General features: G+C 44.6%; 1 protein-coding gene across 1 annotated transcript in view; it reads right to left on the reverse strand.

Annotated features, from left to right (window-relative positions):
* FERMT1 (FERM domain containing kindlin 1) overlaps positions 1-19,253 on the reverse strand; it is a 99,350-nt gene extending 80,097 nt beyond the window's left edge. Inside the window, exons 1-2 of the mRNA XM_073628620.1 lie at positions 19,159-19,253; positions 4,994-5,162 (exon numbers count right to left, since the gene is read on the reverse strand). Of these exons, the coding sequence (XP_073484721.1) occupies positions 4,994-5,144 (151 nt within the window). The 5' untranslated portion in view covers positions 5,145-5,162; positions 19,159-19,253. The remainder of the gene's footprint in view (positions 1-4,993; positions 5,163-19,158) is intronic.
* Between the last annotated feature and the right edge of the window lie 258 nt (positions 19,254-19,511).

Raw genomic sequence — 19,511 nt, forward strand, 5'->3', positions numbered from 1 at the left:
ATGTTTGCACTTTGCACCAGCAGTTGTGGATGTGCATCTGGCCAATAGGGCAGAGGCGTAACTGGAATCATCAGGGCCCCGGTGCAAGAAACCATGAAGGGCCAATACCAGGGGCGTTGATAGGTCTACAAAAGATCTGGGGCTAGAGCCCATAGCAGCGAAGTAAAGAAAGTCATACGCTTGGACGGGCATACACATGTATATAATATAAATGTGTGTGTATATATATAATATCATTACATAGTGTGGATCCCCCCTTACATCAGGGTCCCCAGAGAGCCCCCCCCCCTTACATCAGGGTCCCCAGAGAGTCTGCCTTTGCATCAGGGTCCTCAGAAAGCCCCCTCTTACATCAGGGCCCCCAGAGAGCTCCCCCTTACATCAGTGTCCCCAGAGAGCCTACCTTTGCATCAGGATCCTCAGAGAGCCCCCTCTTACGTCAGGGCCCCCAGAGAGCTCCCCCTTACATCAGGGTCACCAGAGAGCCCCCCTTACATCAGTGTCCCCAGAGAGCTCCCCCTTACATCAGGGTCACCAGAGAGCCCCCCTATATCAGTGTCCCCAGAGAGCCTGCCTTTGCATCAGGGTCCTCAGAGAGCCCCCCTCTCACATCAAGGTCCCCAGAGAGCCCCCCTTACATCAGGGTCCCCAGAGAGCCCCCCCATACATCAGGGTCCCCAGAGAGCCCCCTTACACTAGAGTCCCCAGAGAGCCCCCCCATACACCAGGGTCCCCAGAGAGCCCCCCCCCTTACATCAGGGTCCCCAGAGAGCCCGCCTTTGCATCAGGGTCCTCAGAGAGCCCCCTCTTACATCAGGGCCCCCAGAGAGCCTCCCCTTACATCAGGGTCCTCAGAGAGCCCCCTCTTACATCAGGGTCCTCAGAGAGCCCCCCTCTTACATCAAGGTCCCCAGAGAGCCCCCCTTACATCAGGGTCCTCAGAGAGCCCCCTCTTACATCAGGGTCCCCAGAGAGCCCCCCTTACATCAGGGTCCCCAGAGAGCCCCCCTCCTTACATCAGGGTCCCCAGAGAGCCCCCCCTTACATTAGGGTCCCCAAACAGTCACCCCTCCTCCCTCCGGTGGTTCCCCTGTACCTGGCTGGTCTCCGCTGTGCATCTTGGACCCCCAGCACATCTCTGTACCCACCTGGGGGGAGGTGGGAGGCGGCGATCGGCAGCTCTATGGTGTCCACGGGTGGCTGGATCTCACTGGGCCTTGTAGTTCTCTCTCCGATTATCCACTGGAGAGGGGAGGGGCCTCTGACCCGGGCATGTATCATCAAGAGTGTAGAAGCAGAGCGACTCACTGAAGAGTTAAGCCGATACATGCCCGGGTCAGAGGCCCCTCCCCCCTTCAGTGGAAACAGTCGGAGAGAGAACTACAAGCCCCAGGGAGATCCCACGGCTCACGGGCACCATAGAGCTGCCGATCGCTGCCTCCCACCCCCCCCCCTGCATGTTAAACGGACAGCCAGGGGTGCAGGGGGAGATGTCGGGTCCTGCCCCCCCCCCCCCCCCCCCAGCGGCAGAACGACAGGGCCCAGTCGCAAGCGCGACTGCAGCAACCCCTATAGTTCTGCCACTGCAATAGGGTGTAAAGCAATGATTTGCATGACTCCTTTTTTTGGGGATATGTGATGGAATGAGACATATGAATACCTTCTGTTTTAAAGAACAAGCTTAGTTATTATTATTTTATTTTTATTTTTTTAACCACTTCAGCCCTGGAAGGATTTACCCACTTAAAGTGGTTGTAAACCCCCCCCCCCCCGATTGTCACTTTTACCTATAGGTAACCCTAGAATAAGGCTTACCTATAGGTAGTGGAAATATCTCCTAAACGGCACACGTTTAGGAGACATTTACCTTGTAGTGCGCCGATGATGTAATCGGCACATGCGCCGTGAAGAAACACACCTCCGTGCCGCTTCTTCACTCGCAAGTGCCCGTGACTGTTGGCTCCCGCCCGCACGTGCGGAAGTGACGTCACGCGGTTCCGGCCAGTCACAGGGCCGGAGTCCACGGCCCCGGAAGGAAGAGGGGGGTGAAGATGGATGCGGCCACCAGCAGGGACAGCACGGGCTTCGTTTGCAGGTAAGTGCCACATGAGATGCGATGCATACTAGCCCATTATGCATTTACTTTGCAGGGGGAAAAAAGAGGAAATAAAACCCATCAGGGTTTACTTCCTCTTTAATGACCAGTCCATTTTTTTTGCGATACGGCACTGCATTAGTTTAACTGACAATTCTGTGGTCGTGCGACGCTGTACTAAAAAAATATTGATGTCTTTTTTTCCCCACAAATAGAGCTTTCTTTCGGTGGTATTTGATCACCTCTGTGGTTCTTATTTTTTGCATTATAAACAAAAAAAAAAATAACAATTTTGAAAAAAAAAAAAAACAATTTTTTTTTTTACTTTCTGCCGTAATACATCTCCAAAAAAAAAAATGTAAAAAAAATAATTTTGTTCATCAGTTTAGGCCAATATGTATTCTTCCACATATTTTTGGTAAAAAAAATTCCCAATAAGCGTATATTGATCGGTTTGTGCAAAAGTTATAACATCTACAAACTACAGAATAGATTTATGGACTTTTAAATTATTTTTATTTTTTTTTACTAGTAATGGCGGCGATCAGCGATTTTTAGCGGGGCTGCGACATTGCGGCGGACGAATCTGACCCTAAGTGACACTTTTTGGGGGCCAGTGACACCAATACACTAATCAGTGCTAAAAAAATGCACTGTCACTGTATAAATGACACTGGCACAGGGTAGAAGATTTTAATTATGAGAGCAGCCACCAGCACACTTATGGCATATAAATAACTATACTTAGGTTTTAGGAAGACTTTATTGTAGCATAGCAGAATACGGCATTGACCACAGCCTATGGTTAATATTTGACCAACCGACCTCCTTTGTGGCAACAGGCGTTGGATTTATTGTGATAATAAAACTTTATTCCTCAAAGAAGGGAACATTTTAGGATATTTTCCTGCAATTCAATTTAACCCCTGAAATCTGGTGCTAAGATTGTTTTAGTCTTCTTCCAAAACCAGTATGACTCTGTGCAACTAATGGTACCTTGTGTTATTATAAATAATAGATTGTATGCATCCCCTGACCTCCCTGGACCGCGTCCCATCGTACAAGAGATGGTCAGAGACCGCAGACAGGATACAAGAGATGGTCAGAGACTTCAGACAGGATACAAGAGATGGTCAGAGACTTCAGACAGGATACAAGAGATGGACAGAGACTGAAGACATGATACAAGAGATGGTCAGAGACTGCAGACATGATACAAGAGATGGTCAGAGACTGCAGACATGATACAAGAGATGGTCAGAGACTGCAGATATGATACAAGAGATGGTCAGAGGCTGCAGACATGATACAAGAGATGGTCAGAGACTGCAGATATGATACAAGAGATGGTCAGAGACTGCAGACAGGTTACAAGAGATGGTCATAGACTGCAGACAGGTTACAAGAGATGGTCATAGACTGCAGACAGGATACAGGAGATAGTCAGAGACTGCAGACATGAAACAGGAGATGGTCAGAGACTGCAGACAGGATACAAGAGATGGTCAGAGACTGCAAACAGGATACAAGAGATGGTCAGAGACTGCAGACATGATACAAGATATGGTCAGAGACTGCAGACATGATACAGGAGATGGTCAGAGACTGCAAACAGGATACAAGAGATGGGCAGAGACTGCATACACGTTACAAGAGATGGTCTGAGACTGCAGACATGATACAAGAGATGGTCAGAGACTGCAGACATGATACAAGAGATGGTCAGAGACTGCAGACATGATACAAGAGATGGTCAGAGACTGCAGACATGATACAAGAGATGGTCAGAGACTGCAGACATGATACAAGAGATGGTCAGAGACTGCAGACAGGTTACAAGAGATGGTCATAGACTGCAGACAGGATACAGGAGATGGTCAGAGACTGCAGACATGATACAGGAGATGGTCAGAGACTGCAGACAGGATACAAGAGATGGTCAGAGACTGCAAACAGGATACAAGAGATGGTCAGAGACTGCAGACATGATACAAGAGATGGTCAGAGACTGCAGACATGATACAGGAGATGGTTAGAGACTGCAAACATGGTACAAGAGATGTTCAGAGACTGCAGACAGGATACAAGAGATGTTCAGAGACTGCAAACAGGATACAAGAGATGTTCAGAGACTGCAGGCATGGTACAAGAGATGGTCAGAGACCGCAGACGGGACACAAGAGATGGTGAGAGGCTGCAGACATGATACAGGAGATGGTCAGAGACTGCAGGCATGATACAAGAGATGGTCAGAGACTGTAGACATTATACAAGAGATGGTCAGAGACTGCAGACATGATACAAGAGATGGTCAGAGACTGTAGACATTATACAAGAGATGGTCAGAGACTGCAGACATGATACAAGAGATGGTCAGAGACTGCAGACATGATACAAGAGATGGTCAGAGACTGCAGACATGCTGAAGGAAACTGTCAAAGACTGCAAGCATGATATTGGAGTTGCTGCGACTGGGAATATGCTTCAGGAGACAGTTATAGACTGGAGAATAAGGAAATACAATTTGTTTCTGTATGGGCCCAGAGGTCTGTCAGCTGAGGATGTCCGCCATTCTGACCACTGAATATTCCTTTTATCATAAACTTGTTTTCACCATAGATAAAGAATTTATATTAAAATGATGAATAGTATAAAAATATTTTGTTCCGGAGAGTTGCTTTGGCTGTCATGGTCATAAAGAAATGTTGCTTGGTATGTGCGGCCGGTTGACCCCAGCTACCAGAATCTGTCTGGCCGTCTCTGCCGGACCACCAAAAAAAAACTGCAGTTTGTGAGACTTTGAATTGATGGACGTGTTTTGTTTCCTCTCAGTCAATTACGGGGCTTTCTCATTACTGAATGATTTCCCAATCTGCTGTATGCAAAATATCAACTCACCAATTTGTTCTACAAGTTTGAACATCACTCCTCCAATATGAAGGTCTCCTGACACTTGGACGGTGACATCTTGGTTCTCCGTCTCATTCTGCTGATCCACCGTAACGCGAAGTTCCCAGGACGCCTGACCCACCGCAGCCGTGTACGTCATTGTGGAAGGCTCACAGTTCTGCAAAAGAAATGGAAGAAACAGCTTTAAGGGAATCAGTTCCCAGGACAATGAGTCTTGCACATGCAGCAATAATAATCATTTCCACATTGTACCCAAATCTCATAATATAGTTTTATTATTTGTTGTGCCTGCCAATAGATCCATTATTTTTCCATTTCCTGCAATATGGTGACAACATATAGGGGGAGATTTACTAAAACTGGAGGGTGCAAGGGGTTAAATGTGTGTTCCCTCAGCGTGTTCTAACATGTGTGGGGATGGGAGTGACCAGCAGAGGAGCCATATCCTTTTTTCCTACTTGGTAGGAAGAAACGATATGGCTCCTCTCCTCTGCCAGCACAGGCAATTCTGTATTTACACACACAAATCCCCGTGCTGGCGCTCGTGCACGCGATCGCACGTGGCCGGCGGCGATCGTGCCTGCCGGCCACACACATCGGGTCCCCAGTCGTGCCACGGGCCCACGCGCCCTCTGGTGGCCGAAAAAGGGATTTCGCCCAGGAGAGCCATTGTGCCGCAGTATCTCTGCGTGACACAGTCGGCAAGTGGTTAACAAACTTTGTTGTGGATAACGACCCTTTGTAATTCTGAAGAAATAGCTGTTTGTTTGTGTCCATGTGCAAAGTACATCTGTATGGGAGTGATTTCAAAATTATCAATCAGCTGCTGCCCCTGCAGGGGGCTCTAATGAGGAAAGTGGCGGCATCTGCACCCCTTTAGATGTGATTTTCCTATTGGGAGCATCCCATCAAAAATGACAGTAAAACCTTGGTTTGAGAGTAACTTGGTTTGAGAGCGTTTTGCAAGACAAGCTACGTTTTTTTTTTAAATAAATTTTGACTTGATATACAAGTAGTGTCATGTCACAACTGAGTATAAAAGAGAAGAGAGGTGCCTCTAATGCCCCGTACACACGGTCGGACATTAATCGGACATTCCGACAACAAAATCCATTGGATTTTTTCTGACGGATGTTGGCTCAAACTTGTCTTGCATACACGCGGTGGCACAAAGTTGTCGGAAAATCCGATCGTTCTGAACGCGGTGACGTAAAACACGTACGTCGGGACTATAAACGGGGCAGTAGCCGATAGCTTTCGTCTCTTAATTTATTCTGAGCATGCGTGGCACTTTGTGCGTCGGATTTGTGTACACACGATCGGAATTTAAATGATCGGATTTTGTTGTCGGAAAATTTTATAGCCTGCTCTCAAACTTTGTGTGTTGGAAATTCCGACGGAAAAAATCAGATGGAGCCCACACACGATCGGAATTTCCATCAACACAATCCGACCGCACTTTTTCCGTCGGAAAATCCGACCGCGTGTACAGGACATAAGTGTAGCAATCTTAGAGGCGCCTCTCCTCTTTTATACTCTGTAGCTCCGGCTGGATTTTGCTTCTAATCCCCTTGCGGAGGCTTCCATTTGTGGATGGACATTTTATGGTTACAAAACCTGGTCACATTGCTATAAGGCCCCTTTCACACTGGGGAGGTAGGGGGCGTCGGCGGTAAAACAGCAATATTTTTAGCGCTGTTTTACAGCGGTATTCGGCCGCTAGCGGTGCGGTTTTAACCCCCCGCTGGCGGTCGAAAAAGGGTTAAAACCACTCGTACAGCGCGGCTATAGCCGCGGTGTTGCCGCGGTATAGCCGCGCTGTCCCATTGATTTCAATGGGCAGGAATGGTTTAGGAGCGGTGAATACACCGCTCCTTCACCGCTCCAAAGATGCGGCTTGCCAGGCTTGCCTTGGGCTTTCACACTGAACAAACAGCGGAGGCTGTTTAGGGGCGGTTTGCAGGCGGTATTTTTAGCGCAATAACGCCTGCAAACCGCCCCAGAGTGAAAGGGGCCTAATCTTTTTATATGGACTATAAACTGAAGGACCTGAATAAATGATTGCGTAACGAATCATTTGAGTTTCCATTATTTCTTATGGGGAAATTCGATTTAAGTGCTTTGAATTACAAGCATTCTTCCCGAAACAAATTATGCTCGCAATCCAAGGTTTTACTGCACATTGTTGTTGCAGGGGATGCCCAAAAATCTGACCTGCATCTTAGTTCAGACTTCTGGGGAAAAAAAAAAATCAGTGAGCCAATCACACAAGCAGGAAATGACATTTTCAGGGGGCGTGCTGTATACCATCTGTGTACAGAACGCCTCCAGGACGCCATATTGGATTTTACAGAGAATTACAGCGGCTGCAGATTGAAAAGGAAAGGTCATTTTTAATAACAGTCAATTATAATATGACTTGTGTCGCAATTGTATATTATTTTTTTTTTTTGTTTGCTAATTTTTTTTTTTTCGAAGGAAAGCGGAGTTACCCTTTAAATATCCACCATGGTCCATAAATTGTCCTTACTTGCCAGGTGTCAGTACATAGTGATGTAATATTACATGGGGCCTATGACCATAATCTACTACAGATGAAATGTGTAATTGCTTCTCCTCTGACAATCTGGAATTTCACATCTAAACACAAAAATCCTCATACAGGTTTATCTGCATTCCTATTCAATAAAACCTTCCAAATCTCTCCCCCGAGGGCGAGCATTGTGAGCTCAGCCTCCCAGAAGAACAAGCCGAAGCTTGTAGCGGAGCAATGAAATAATGAGTCCAGCAGCTAGATCTGGGAAGAAGGGAAAAGTCGGAGTTGCAGGAGACAGATACAGATCATCGCCGCAATTGTCTGATGTCACGTGTGATAAACGCACAGCGATTTCAGATTTAATGCTGAAGAAGAATGTACGGTTCTCCCCATTTACAAACGACTTTTAAATAAGACCTACAGGCTATTTCTAATCGAATTACGCCCAGCGCCATAAAACACCGTTTTTGTGCGATACGGCACTGCGTCGCTTTAACTGACAATTGCACGGTCGTGCGACGCTGTACCCAAATTAAAGTTATGTCCTTTCTTCCCCACAAATAGAGCTTTCTTTTGGTGGTATTTGATCACTTCTGCGTTTTTTATTTTTTGCGCTATAAATAAAAAAAGAGCAACAATTTTGAAAAAAAAAAAATTTACTTTCTGCTATAAAACATATCCAATAAAAAAAATGTGAAAAATAAAAAAATGTCATCAGTTTAGGCCAATATGTATTCTGCTACAAACTTTTGGTAAAAAAGAAAAAAATCTCAGTAAGCGTATATTGATTGGTTTGCACAAAAGTTATAAACTATGGGATACATTTATGGAATTTTTATTTATTTATTTATTTATTTATTTATTTATTTATTACTAGTAAGGGGGTAATCAGCGACTTATTGCTGCGGACAAATTGGACACTAACTGATACTTTTGATACTTTTTGCTATAAAACACATCCAATAAAAAAAAAAAAAATGTAAAAAAATCGAAATTCTTAATAAGTTTAGGCCAATATGTATAGACATGCGCACTGTCGAAAAATGTGTTTGTGTTCATTTCATTTGTTTTTTTTTTCGTTTTTCGGGTCATTCGTTATGATCGCAATTCGTAAATTTTTTAAGTTCAAAAATTCGTAAATTCAAAAATTCGAAAATCCGAAAATAAGGAAGAAAATGCAAAAATTCGAAAGAATAACTAACTAATTAATAATAACTAACTATTAAATTATATTGGAATTTCTTTTAAAATTTGGCTGTTAGTGAACATAACGAATACGAAGTTACAAATTATCCGAAATAACGAATGCCGCATCTAAACGAATTGAACGGAACAAATTAATAATAAATAATAATAATAAGTTGTTATTATTATTATTATTGTTATTTATTATTATTAATTTGCTTTGTTTCATTTGTTTAGATGCGGCATTCGTTATTTCGGATAATTTGTAACTTCGTATTCGTTATGTTCACTAACAGCCAAATTTGAAAGGAAATTCCAATACCTATAATTTATTAGTTAGTAATAGTTAAGTTATTATTTGTTAGTTATTATTTCAGATTTTCAAATTTTCGGATTTTCAAATCTCCGAATTTTCAAATTTCCGAATTTTCGAATATTGGGAAAAATTTGTGTGAACGGGTTTTCTTTAATTCGGATATTTCTGAATAAACAAATTTGTCAAAATTCCTTAAAAAAACAAATTCGGTACGAATTGCACATGTCGAAATATGTATTCTGTTACATATTTTTGGTTAAAAAAAAAAAAATCCCAATAAGCGTATATTGATTGGTTTGCACACAAGTTATCGTGTCTACAAACTATGGGATATTTTTATTTATTTTTTTATTTATTTTATACTAGTAATGGCAGCGATTGACTTATAGCAGAACTTCAATATTGTGGCGGACAAATCGGACACCTAACTGACACTTTTGACACTTTGTGGGAACCAGTGACACCAATACATCAAAGGGTTAAATGTGTGCCTAGCCAGTATTTGTGCACTGTGGGGGGTGGCGCTTTTACTAGGGGAAGGCATAGATCCATGTCCATGTTTTGCAGGCACACAGGATCAATGCCTTCCCTACTGACAGAACCATATATATACTGCGGCAGGGAGGCCGCTCTGCACCAGATCACGTAACAAAGTACGTGATCTCACATTCCCGGGTTTAGGGTACGCACACGCGTCGCCGCCGGCTCGCTTCTGCTGTTATCGCACACAGTGGGAGACCAGCGGAGGGTACCGCGGACTCTATGTCCACCGGCACCCGCCGATTGTTCACTGCGCGTGCAGAAAGGCAATTGTGTGCGCCCCAGACCTGGAAGTGTTGGATTACGTACTAGGTACGAGATCTGGCGCCCTGCCGCCCTGCCGCAGTATATCCATGGAGGGCGGTCATGAAGTGGTTAAGGGATTTCACTGAGGATCTGGTCTGGAGAGTTCTGGAGAAATGTCTGGCTTGTATTGGAAGGAGGCATCCCAGTATCGAGGAACATTGTGAGTAGAGACCTGAGTGTAGGATCCTGGTGACCGTGTGCTGCTGCTATCCCTTGTGGATCAGGGCCAGAGCTTGTTTGAAAAGGGACCTTTTCTATGGTGTCTCAGTGTTGCTCAGTCCCTTAGCAGTTGCTGGAGGGACCATACTAAGAAGCTTTGACAAGGTGAAGAGTGTCCCTGTGCTACATATCCAAGTTCTACTTTCAAAAAGATACCCCTAGACCAGTGATGGCGAACCTTGGCACCCCAGATAGAGCCTCTGGCTCTAATCAGGTGCTTCAAAAAAAAAAAAAAACCCTGGGCGCTGTAATTCATGTGCCGGGTGCCCTGAAAGGGGCCAGACGCATGAATAGGGGGCGGCCGTGGCGGCCATGGATAGATTCATGCTATGCATAAATCTATCCACTATGCATATAGGGGGTGGCGAGGAGAGAGGGGGTGGTACCCAGGCACCCCTAATAGACGGGCCGTCACTGGCGCATGCGCCCTGAAGGTCCGGCATACCTTGCCGAAACTTCAGAACTTCGTGCCGGAACCGAGGGCTCCCGCACGTGTTGTCATCGCGGCCCTGGCCAATCACATAGCCGGAGCACGTGAACCTGGAAGAAAGATCGAGGGAAGATGTCAACCATCTCAGCGCTGACAGCACAACCCTGGAGGGTTTTGTTCCAAGGTGAGTATTTTGTAATGTGCTAGTATGCAATGCATGCTAGCACATTATGCCATTGCTTTGCAGGTTTTTAACATTTTTTTAAACATCCGCGCTTTACAACTGCTTTATAACCCTCTAAATGCACAGCTCAGTGTGTATTCTAAAGAAGACTGTGAACAGGCAGGTAAGTATGTTTTATTGCACAAGTGATATAACATGTCCCTTCTCCAATAAAGAACCTGCCTGCTCATATTTGTTTTCATTATATTTTTTTACTTCAGTTTCACTTTAAAAATAGCTAAATATATTTCAGCTGGAACAATAAAGAATGTGCTTAATTTACAGTTAATTTTCTTTAGAAAGCAGCCACAGCCTGAGTACAGAAGCCTGTCCCCTGCCAGTATGCTGTAGAGGACGCTCTTTGGATAAATATAGCGGTTCCCATGTATATATGTGCCTTCATATTACACAAACAATGCTTCTATGGCTCGGGTCACACTGGGGCGACTCTGAAGCTGCCCTATACAGTGCGACTTCAGTGCGGCTTCTTAATAGAAGTCAATGCAAGCTGCTCCGAAGTCACCACCAAGTAGTGCAGGAACCTTTTTCTAAGTCAGAGCGACTTGAGTCGCTCCAATTAGAACAGTTCCATTGCACTGAATGAAGTGCGACTTGTCAGGCGTCTAAGTCACCTGACAAGTCGCCCCAGTGTGAATCGTGCCTAATACATCAATAGTAAGATTGTTTACATTTAAAGTGGTCGTAAACTCTTCCATATACCCAGTGAAGTGAATGGCCTCAGGTGATACACAGGGATGAAACAAATCCTCCTACATAAGTTGTACCTGTTTATCTGCAGTATTCCCTTCTCTACATCCACTTGAAGTCCAGAATTTATACAGCTTGTCTGAGTTTTCAGGAAAAAAAGGGGACAGACTGCTGAAATTACACTCTGCAGGGCTCAGTGAGGAGAGCTCTGAGATCTGATTGGAGGGAAGGGACACACCCCCCTTCTCCATGACACAGCACACAGGGACAGAACTGAGTCTGTCAATCACAGGCTGTGTGCTGGATCCAGGAAAACTTGTCAGTAGTGACTCATGCTGATAGCAGAAGAACGAGGCAGCAGACAGAAATTACACTTTTAGGGGTTGGCTTGCTAAGGGCAAATAGACTGTGCACTGTGCAAGTACAGTTGCTGTAGTTCTTAGTAAATGAGCAGAAGCTCTGCCAACTTCAATCATCCAATCATGTGCAAGCAAATCTATCTGTCTGTCTGTCTGTCTCTCTGTCTGTCTCTCTTTGTCTGTCTCTCTCTGTCTGTCTGTGTCTCCGTCTCTGTCTGTCTGTCTGTCTGTCTGTCTATCTCTGTCTGTCTGTCTGTCTCTCTCTCTCTCTCTCTCTGTCTGTCTCTCTCTCTCTCTGTCTCTCTCTCTCTCTGTCTCTCTCTCTGTCTCTCTCTCTGTCTGTCTCTCTGTCTGTCTCTCTCTCTGTCTGTCTGTCTGTCTCTCTCTCTCTCTCTCTCTGTCTGTCTCTCTCTCTGTCTATCTATCTATTGTTCCTCATACTTCGGGGTCTATGTATAAAAAATTTGCTTTGCAAACATCTCATCATTCCTACAAACATAACAAAAATTACCTGTAACGTTTGTAATCTGTATAATGTTTCTCTGGGAGGATATAACATTCCCTTATCATTCAATCCCAAGTAAAAAAAAAAGCCATAAGAACATTCAACCAAGTTTGAAAGTATTCACCAACAAAGAAAATAGCCTAACACTATAGGCTAAGAATATTCAACCAGATATTATATAACTGCATGTTATATCAATACATTCCCTTTATCAATTATAATCAAATATACAATTTCATATTGATATTGATACGTAGAAAAACATCGATCTGTAACATTTTTCAGTATATAGATACTACTAGGAACCTCAGCCAGAATAGGGACTTTATCTTTATCCCATTTTTTGAGCTGACCCTATGTGGCCCATATTTTATACAGTATTGATACATATTGACATTATATCAATACATAGTATATCAATGAATTCTAATCAATTAGATCAATACATATTGATAGTGATACATTGATACATACTGATAGTATCTAACCCTGGGTTCACAAATGGTGTGCCCCCCCCATTGAAATCCATACCAGACCCTTATCCAAGCATGCCGCCTGGCAGGTCAGGAAAGGGAGGGGACGAGAGAGCGGCCCCCACTCCTGAACCATACCAGGCCGCATGCCCTTAATATGGGGGGTGGGAGCTTTGGGGCAGGGGGTGCTCTCCAGGTGATGTCTATATAAGAGTTGGCAGAGAGCGGGCGACAACAAAACAGAGCAAGGCAGCAACAGAACAAGAGCGTTTAAAAAAAAAAAAAAAATTGTGGGTTACCAGCGGCAAGGAAGAAGATGGCAGGAAGGAGAAGACGGCGGGAAGAGACGGCGGGATGGAGAAGACATCGGAAAGAGACAGCTCGAGGAGTATACGGCAGGAAGAGACGGCTCGAGGAGAATACGGCGGGAAGAGACAGCTGGAGGAGAAGACGGCGGGAAGAAACAGCTCGAGGAGAAGACGGCGGGAAGAGACAGCTCGAGGAGAAGACGGCGGGAAGAGACGGCTCGAGGAGAAGACGGCGGGAAGAGACAGCTCAAGGAGAAGACGGCGGGAAGAGACGGCTCGAGGTGAAGACAGCGGGAAGAGACGGCTCGAGGAGAAGATGGCAGGAAGAGATGGCTCGAGGAAAAGATGGCGGGAAGAGACGGCTCGAGGAGAAGTTGGCGGGAAGAGACAGCTCGAGGAGAAGACAGCGGGAAGAGACGGCTCGAGAAGAAGACAGCAGGAAGAGACAGCTCGAGGAGAAGACGGCAGGAAGAGACGGCTCGAGGAGAAGATGGCGGGAAGAGACGGCTCGAGGAGAAGATGGCAGGAAGAGACAGCTCGAGGAGAAGACAGCAGGAAGAGACAGCTCTAGGAGAATACGGCGGGAAGAGACAGCTCAAGGAGAAGACGGCGGGAAGAGATGGCTCGAGGAGAAGACGGCGGGAAGAGACAGCTCGAGGAGAAGACGGCGGAAAGAGACGGCTCGAGGAGAAGACGGCGGGAAGAGACAGCTCGAGCAGAAGACGGCGGGAAGAGACAGCTCGAGGAGAAGACGGCGGGAAGAGACAGCTCGAGGAGAAGACGGCGGGAAGAGATGGCTCAAGAAGACAGAACTATTAATAAAGGAATTGTAAAAAACTGGCTCTTGTATTTTTATTGCATTTCTTTCTTGCTTTTTCGAGTGAATGGGTAGGGGTACAATGTACCCGATACCCATTCACATGGGGGGGCAGGATCTAGGGGGCCCCCTTCTTAAAGGGGGGCTTTCAGAAGCCCCCCGCCTGCAGACCCACTGGCAAGGGTTGTCAGGAAGAGGCCCTTGTCCTCATCAACATGGGGGCAAGGTGCTTTGGTGTGGGAGGGCGCCAAAGCTCCCACCCCTCCATGTTGAGGGCATGCGGTCTGCTATGGTTCAGAAGGGGGGGGTGCTCGCTCGTCCCCTCCCTTTCCTGACCTGCTGGCATGCTCAGATAAGGAGTCTAAGGGTCAGGTATGGATTTTTTTGGGGGGGGGGACGCCACACCATTTTTAAACATTTTGGCGTGGGGGGGGGGGTTCCCCCAAATTCATACTAGACCCGAAGGGCCTGGTATAGATCTGGGGGGAAAACCCAACGCTGTTTTGTTTTATCGATTTCTTTTTGCCGGCATTTTTTTTCACTTTCAGGGGGGAAGCCCGCTGACAGCTGATGACTCATTGGTTGTTAAGGAGGCGGGGGCTGGCTTCCCAGCCCCCTGCACAGCAACCAGCTATATACAGTGTGTTTACAGTACGTTTAACCACTACAGCCCCAGAAGGATTTACCCCCTTAATGACCAGGCCATTTTTTACCATACACTGCGATACGACTGTGTCGCTTTAACTGAGAATTGCGCAGTCATGCGACGTTGTACCCGAACAAAATTAATGTCCTTTATTTCCCACAAATAGAGCTTTCTTTTGGTGATATTTGATCACCTCTGTAGTTTTTATTTTTTTGCGCTTTAAACAAGCAAAGAGCAACAATTTTGAAAAAAAAATAATACATATCCCCCCCCCCCAAAAAAAAAAGTGTATTCATTAGTTTAGGCCAGTATATATTCTACATATTTTTGGTAAAAAAATCCCAATAAGCGTATATTGATTGGTTTGTGCAAAAGTTAAAGCGTCTACAGGATAGATTTAGGGACTTTTAATTTTTTTTAATTGTTTTTACTACTAATGGCGGCGATCTGCGATTTATAGCAGGACTGCAACATAGTGGCAGACAAATTTGACCCCGTTGTCAGTGTATGAAGGAAAGGAAAGCCGATAACTGGCTAATCCTTTGACAGGGCACATTTACACTGATAATCAGTGCAGCCCCACCAGTGCCAATCAGTGTACATTAGTGCAGCATATCAGTGATCATCAGCAAAACCTTGCTGATGCTGATAATGAGTGCCTTCTCATTAGTGCAGGTTATCAGTGCCCATCAGTGCTGCCTCATCAGTGCCCTTCAGTGTAGCCTCATCAGTGCTCTTCAGTGCAGCCTCATCAGTGCCCATCAGTGCAGCTTCATCAGTGCCCATCAGTACAGCCTCATCAGTGCCCATTAGTGCAGCTTCATCAGTACCCATCAGTACAGCCTCATCAGTGCCCATGAGTGCAGCTTCATCAGTGCCCATCAGTGCATCTTCATGAGTGCAGGTTATCAGTGTCCATCAGTACAGCCTCATCAGTGCCCATTAGTACAGCTTCATCAGTGCCCATCAGTGCAGCTCAATCAGTGCCCATCAGTACAGCCTCATCAGTGCCCTTCAGTGCAGCCTCATCGGTGCCCTTCAGTGCAGCTTCATCAGTGCCCATCAGTGCAGCTTCATCAGTTCCCATCAGTACAGCCTCATCAGTGCCCATCAGTGCAGGTTATCAGTGTCAATCAGTACAGCCTCATCAGTGCCCATCAGTGCAGCTTCATCAGTGCAGCCTCATCATTGCCCATCAGTACTGGTTATCAGTGCCCATCAGTACAGCCTCATCAGTGCCCATCAGTACAGGTTATCAGTGTCCATAAGTACAGCCTCATCAGTGCCCATCAGTGCAGCCTCATCAGTGCCCATCAGTGCAGCTTCATTAGTGCCCATCAGTACTGCCTCATCAGTGCCCATCAGTGCAGCTTCATCAGTGCCCATCAGTGCAGCATCATCAGTGCAGGTTCTTAGTGTCCATCAGCACAGCCTCATCAGTTCCCATCAGTGCAGCTTCATCAGTGCAGCCTCATCATTGCTCATCAGTACAGGTTATCAGTGCCCATCAGTACAGGTTATCAGTGCCCATCAGTACAACATCATCAGTGCCCATCAGTGAAGAAGAAAAATTACTCATTTGCAAAATTTTAACAGAAATTAAGAAAAAGGGTTCTTTTTTTTCAACATTCTTGGTCTTTTTTTGTTTGTTTAGCAAAATATAATCAAATACCACCAAAAGTAAGCTCTGTCTGTCTCAAGCCAATAAGGCCACATGGCAACTGCCATGTTGGCTCATTGTAGTGGTGCATTAGTTTAATTTCAAATCATCGTTGGGCAAAGAAAAAGGCATTCGGGCAGCAGGATCACTTCCTGAACTGCGGACTAACCAAGTGAACTGGCTGTCATTCCAAAACACGAATGTTTAAAGCAAACGTTCGCTCTAAAGTCTATTAGCGTATGGCCAGCTTTAGGGCGAATCAGTGTGCAGCATATGAATGCTCTGCTTATTTTTTTCCATTACTATTATCATTATACAGGATTTGTTACATTGTAGCAAAGTGTCATTTCTTCAGTGTTGTCACATGGAAAGATAGAATCAAATATTTACAAAAATGTGAGGGGTGTACTCACTCTTGTGAGATACTGTATGTATGTTTTCTTAAATCAAGTTATTATGAAGTGTTCTCTATCAGTATTTCATATTTACTAATATATATATATATATATATATATATATATATATATATATATATATATATATATATATATATATATACATTCAAATATAAATAAATATTAGCATAAATAAATAATTACATAACTAATTTAAATAAATAAATGCCTTAAAGATGCAATGCTTTAAATAGTCAAATAAAGCATAAAATAAATAAATACAAATATACATATTATCATAAATAAATAAAGCATTTATTTAAATAATAGATAAATGCTTTAAAGATGCAACACTTTAAATAAATAAATACATTAAAGGGAGACAGTAGGTTAGATGGTTTCCAATGGCATAGTTCACACCAGTGCAGTCAGTTCCAGGGCTTTCCAATTCCAAAAAAAAAAAAAAAAAAAAAAGTAGAACACGCTGCATTTTTCCTGCACTGGATTGTACTGTAACGCGGTAAAATGCATAAAAAACGCACTGGACCCCAGTCAGTGAAGAAAAACAGGAAAAAAGAAGAAAAAAAAAGCATCTACAATGCATCTGTAAAATAAAAAACGCACTGGAACACACCAAAAATGTACATGCAAAAATGCATCCGGAACAGATCTGCAGTGCGTTTTTGTGGTATGAACCAGCCCTAAATGCAATCCAGTGCATTTTTTCCCCATCTTTTTTTCTTAACCCTAAGTGCCAGTTCACACCACAAGCAGTCCAGTGCGTTTTGTTTTTTTTATGCATCAAAAACGCATGGAAAGTAGGTGATATGGTTTTCAGTGGCATAGTTCACACCAGTGCTTGCAGTTCCAGTACGTTCCACTTCCAGAAAAAAAAAGTAGAACATGCTGCATTTTTCCTGCACTGGACTGTACTGGAATGAGGGCCAGTCCACACCATAAAAACGCAGTCCGGATGCGCTCCAGATGCTTTTTTGCATGCGCGTTTTTGATGCGTTTTTGGTGCATTTTTGATGCAGTTCATTGCATTTCTTCCCCCCCTTTTTTTCCCTTAACCTTAAATAAGAACATGGGTGTTCCAGTGCGTTTTTGATGCATTTTTGGTGCGTTTTTGATGCAGTCAAGTGCATCCCCCCCCCTTTTTTCCCTTAACCTTAAATAAGAACATGGGTGTTCCACTGTGTTTTTGGTGCGTTTAGGTGCGTTGCCATGAGTTTTTGATGCTTTTTACAGCATTCCAGTACAGTCTAGTGCAGGAAAAATGCAGCATGTTCTACTTTTTTTTCTGGAACTGGAATGCACTGGTGTGAAATATGCTATTGAAAACCGTATAGCCTACTTTCTTTACGTTTTTGTGCATTTTTACTGCACTGGACTGTACTGGAATGCTGTAAAATGCATCAAAAATGCACTGGAATGCACTGAAACACACCAAAAACATACCAAAAATGCACTGGAACAAACATGTCCTTATTTAAGGTTAAGAAAAAAAGAGGGGGAAAAAATGCACTGGAACACATCAAAAACGTGCATGCAGAAAACCATCTGGAACACATCCAGACTGCATTTCTATGGTGTGCACTGGCCCTTAAGGTTAAGAAAAAAGAGGGGAAAAAAAGCACTGAACTGCATTAAAAATGCACCAAAAACGCACTGGAACGCATCAAAAACGCGCATGCAAAAGCACCTGGAACGCATCCGGACTGGGTTTCTATGGTGTGAACTGGCCCTTCCAGTGCAGGTAAAATGCAGCATGTTCTACTTTTTTTTTTTTTTCTGGAACTGCAAGCACTGGTGAGAACTATGCTATTGAAAACCATATAACCTACTTTCCATGCATTTTTGATGCAGAACAAAAATGCAGTGGATTGCATGTGGTGTGAACTGGCCCTAAAAAGCATCAAAAACACACTGGAACGCATTGGGAAAAAGGTTAAGAATAAAGAGGGGGGAAAAATGCACTGGACCGCATCAAAAACGCACACACAAAAAAAAAACGCGCATGCACAAAAGTATCTGGAACGTATCCGGACTGCATTTCTATGGTGTGAAGCGGCCCTAAAGGGGGCTGAATACAAATGCCCCCCCCCCACACACACACACTTCTCACATATTTATTTGTAAAATATTCTGAAAACCATTTATCATTTTCCTTCCACTTCACAATTATGTACCACTTTGTGTTGGTCTATCACATAAAATCCCAATAAAATACATTTATGTTTTTGGTTGTAACATGATAAAATGGGGAAAATTTCAAGGGGTATGAATACTTTTTCAAGGCACTGTCCAACGTACTTTCGATTTACTAAGCCCCGGAATATGACATCTAAACAATACATTGGAATTGTATCAAGTCAGGAAGGCCTTCTCACACAGCATATAGATCTAAAGGAGATTGTACAATCAGATTGCATAGTGTATGGTCAGACTCTGGTAGGCGATGCGGCTCAGGTCAGCTCTTCTGCAGGTACTTGGCACATTTCTAGAAAGGGTACAATGGACTCACCTTCCTGTGAGCGGCACCGTCCGTCCTTCCGTCCTTCCGTCGTCTACCTGGATTCCTGAGACACAACAGGACTCCAGGAATGATCTCCACCCAGCTGTGACGGAGGAAGGGGCCACCCATACAGGTGAAGGGAGGTGGCTCCCGCCCATTGCTCCCAGCACCAGCAAGTCGCAGCATGCCAGAGATCGGGGGCCTTACCTGTGCAGCACATCCCCGCCAGGGCAGCTCCTAATCCCCGGGCATGGAGTGAGAGCGGGGCAGACATTGCACAGATTCCTGCCATTGTATGGGGCGGCGGGGATCAGGAGGCCTCCAATCTGGATTGTGATGAATGCAAAACACAAACATTCATC

Source organism: Aquarana catesbeiana, linkage group LG04, assembly GCF_042186555.1.
Source record: "Aquarana catesbeiana isolate 2022-GZ linkage group LG04, ASM4218655v1, whole genome shotgun sequence".
In the NCBI taxonomy this organism is placed as follows: domain Eukaryota; kingdom Metazoa; phylum Chordata; class Amphibia; order Anura; family Ranidae; genus Aquarana; species Aquarana catesbeiana.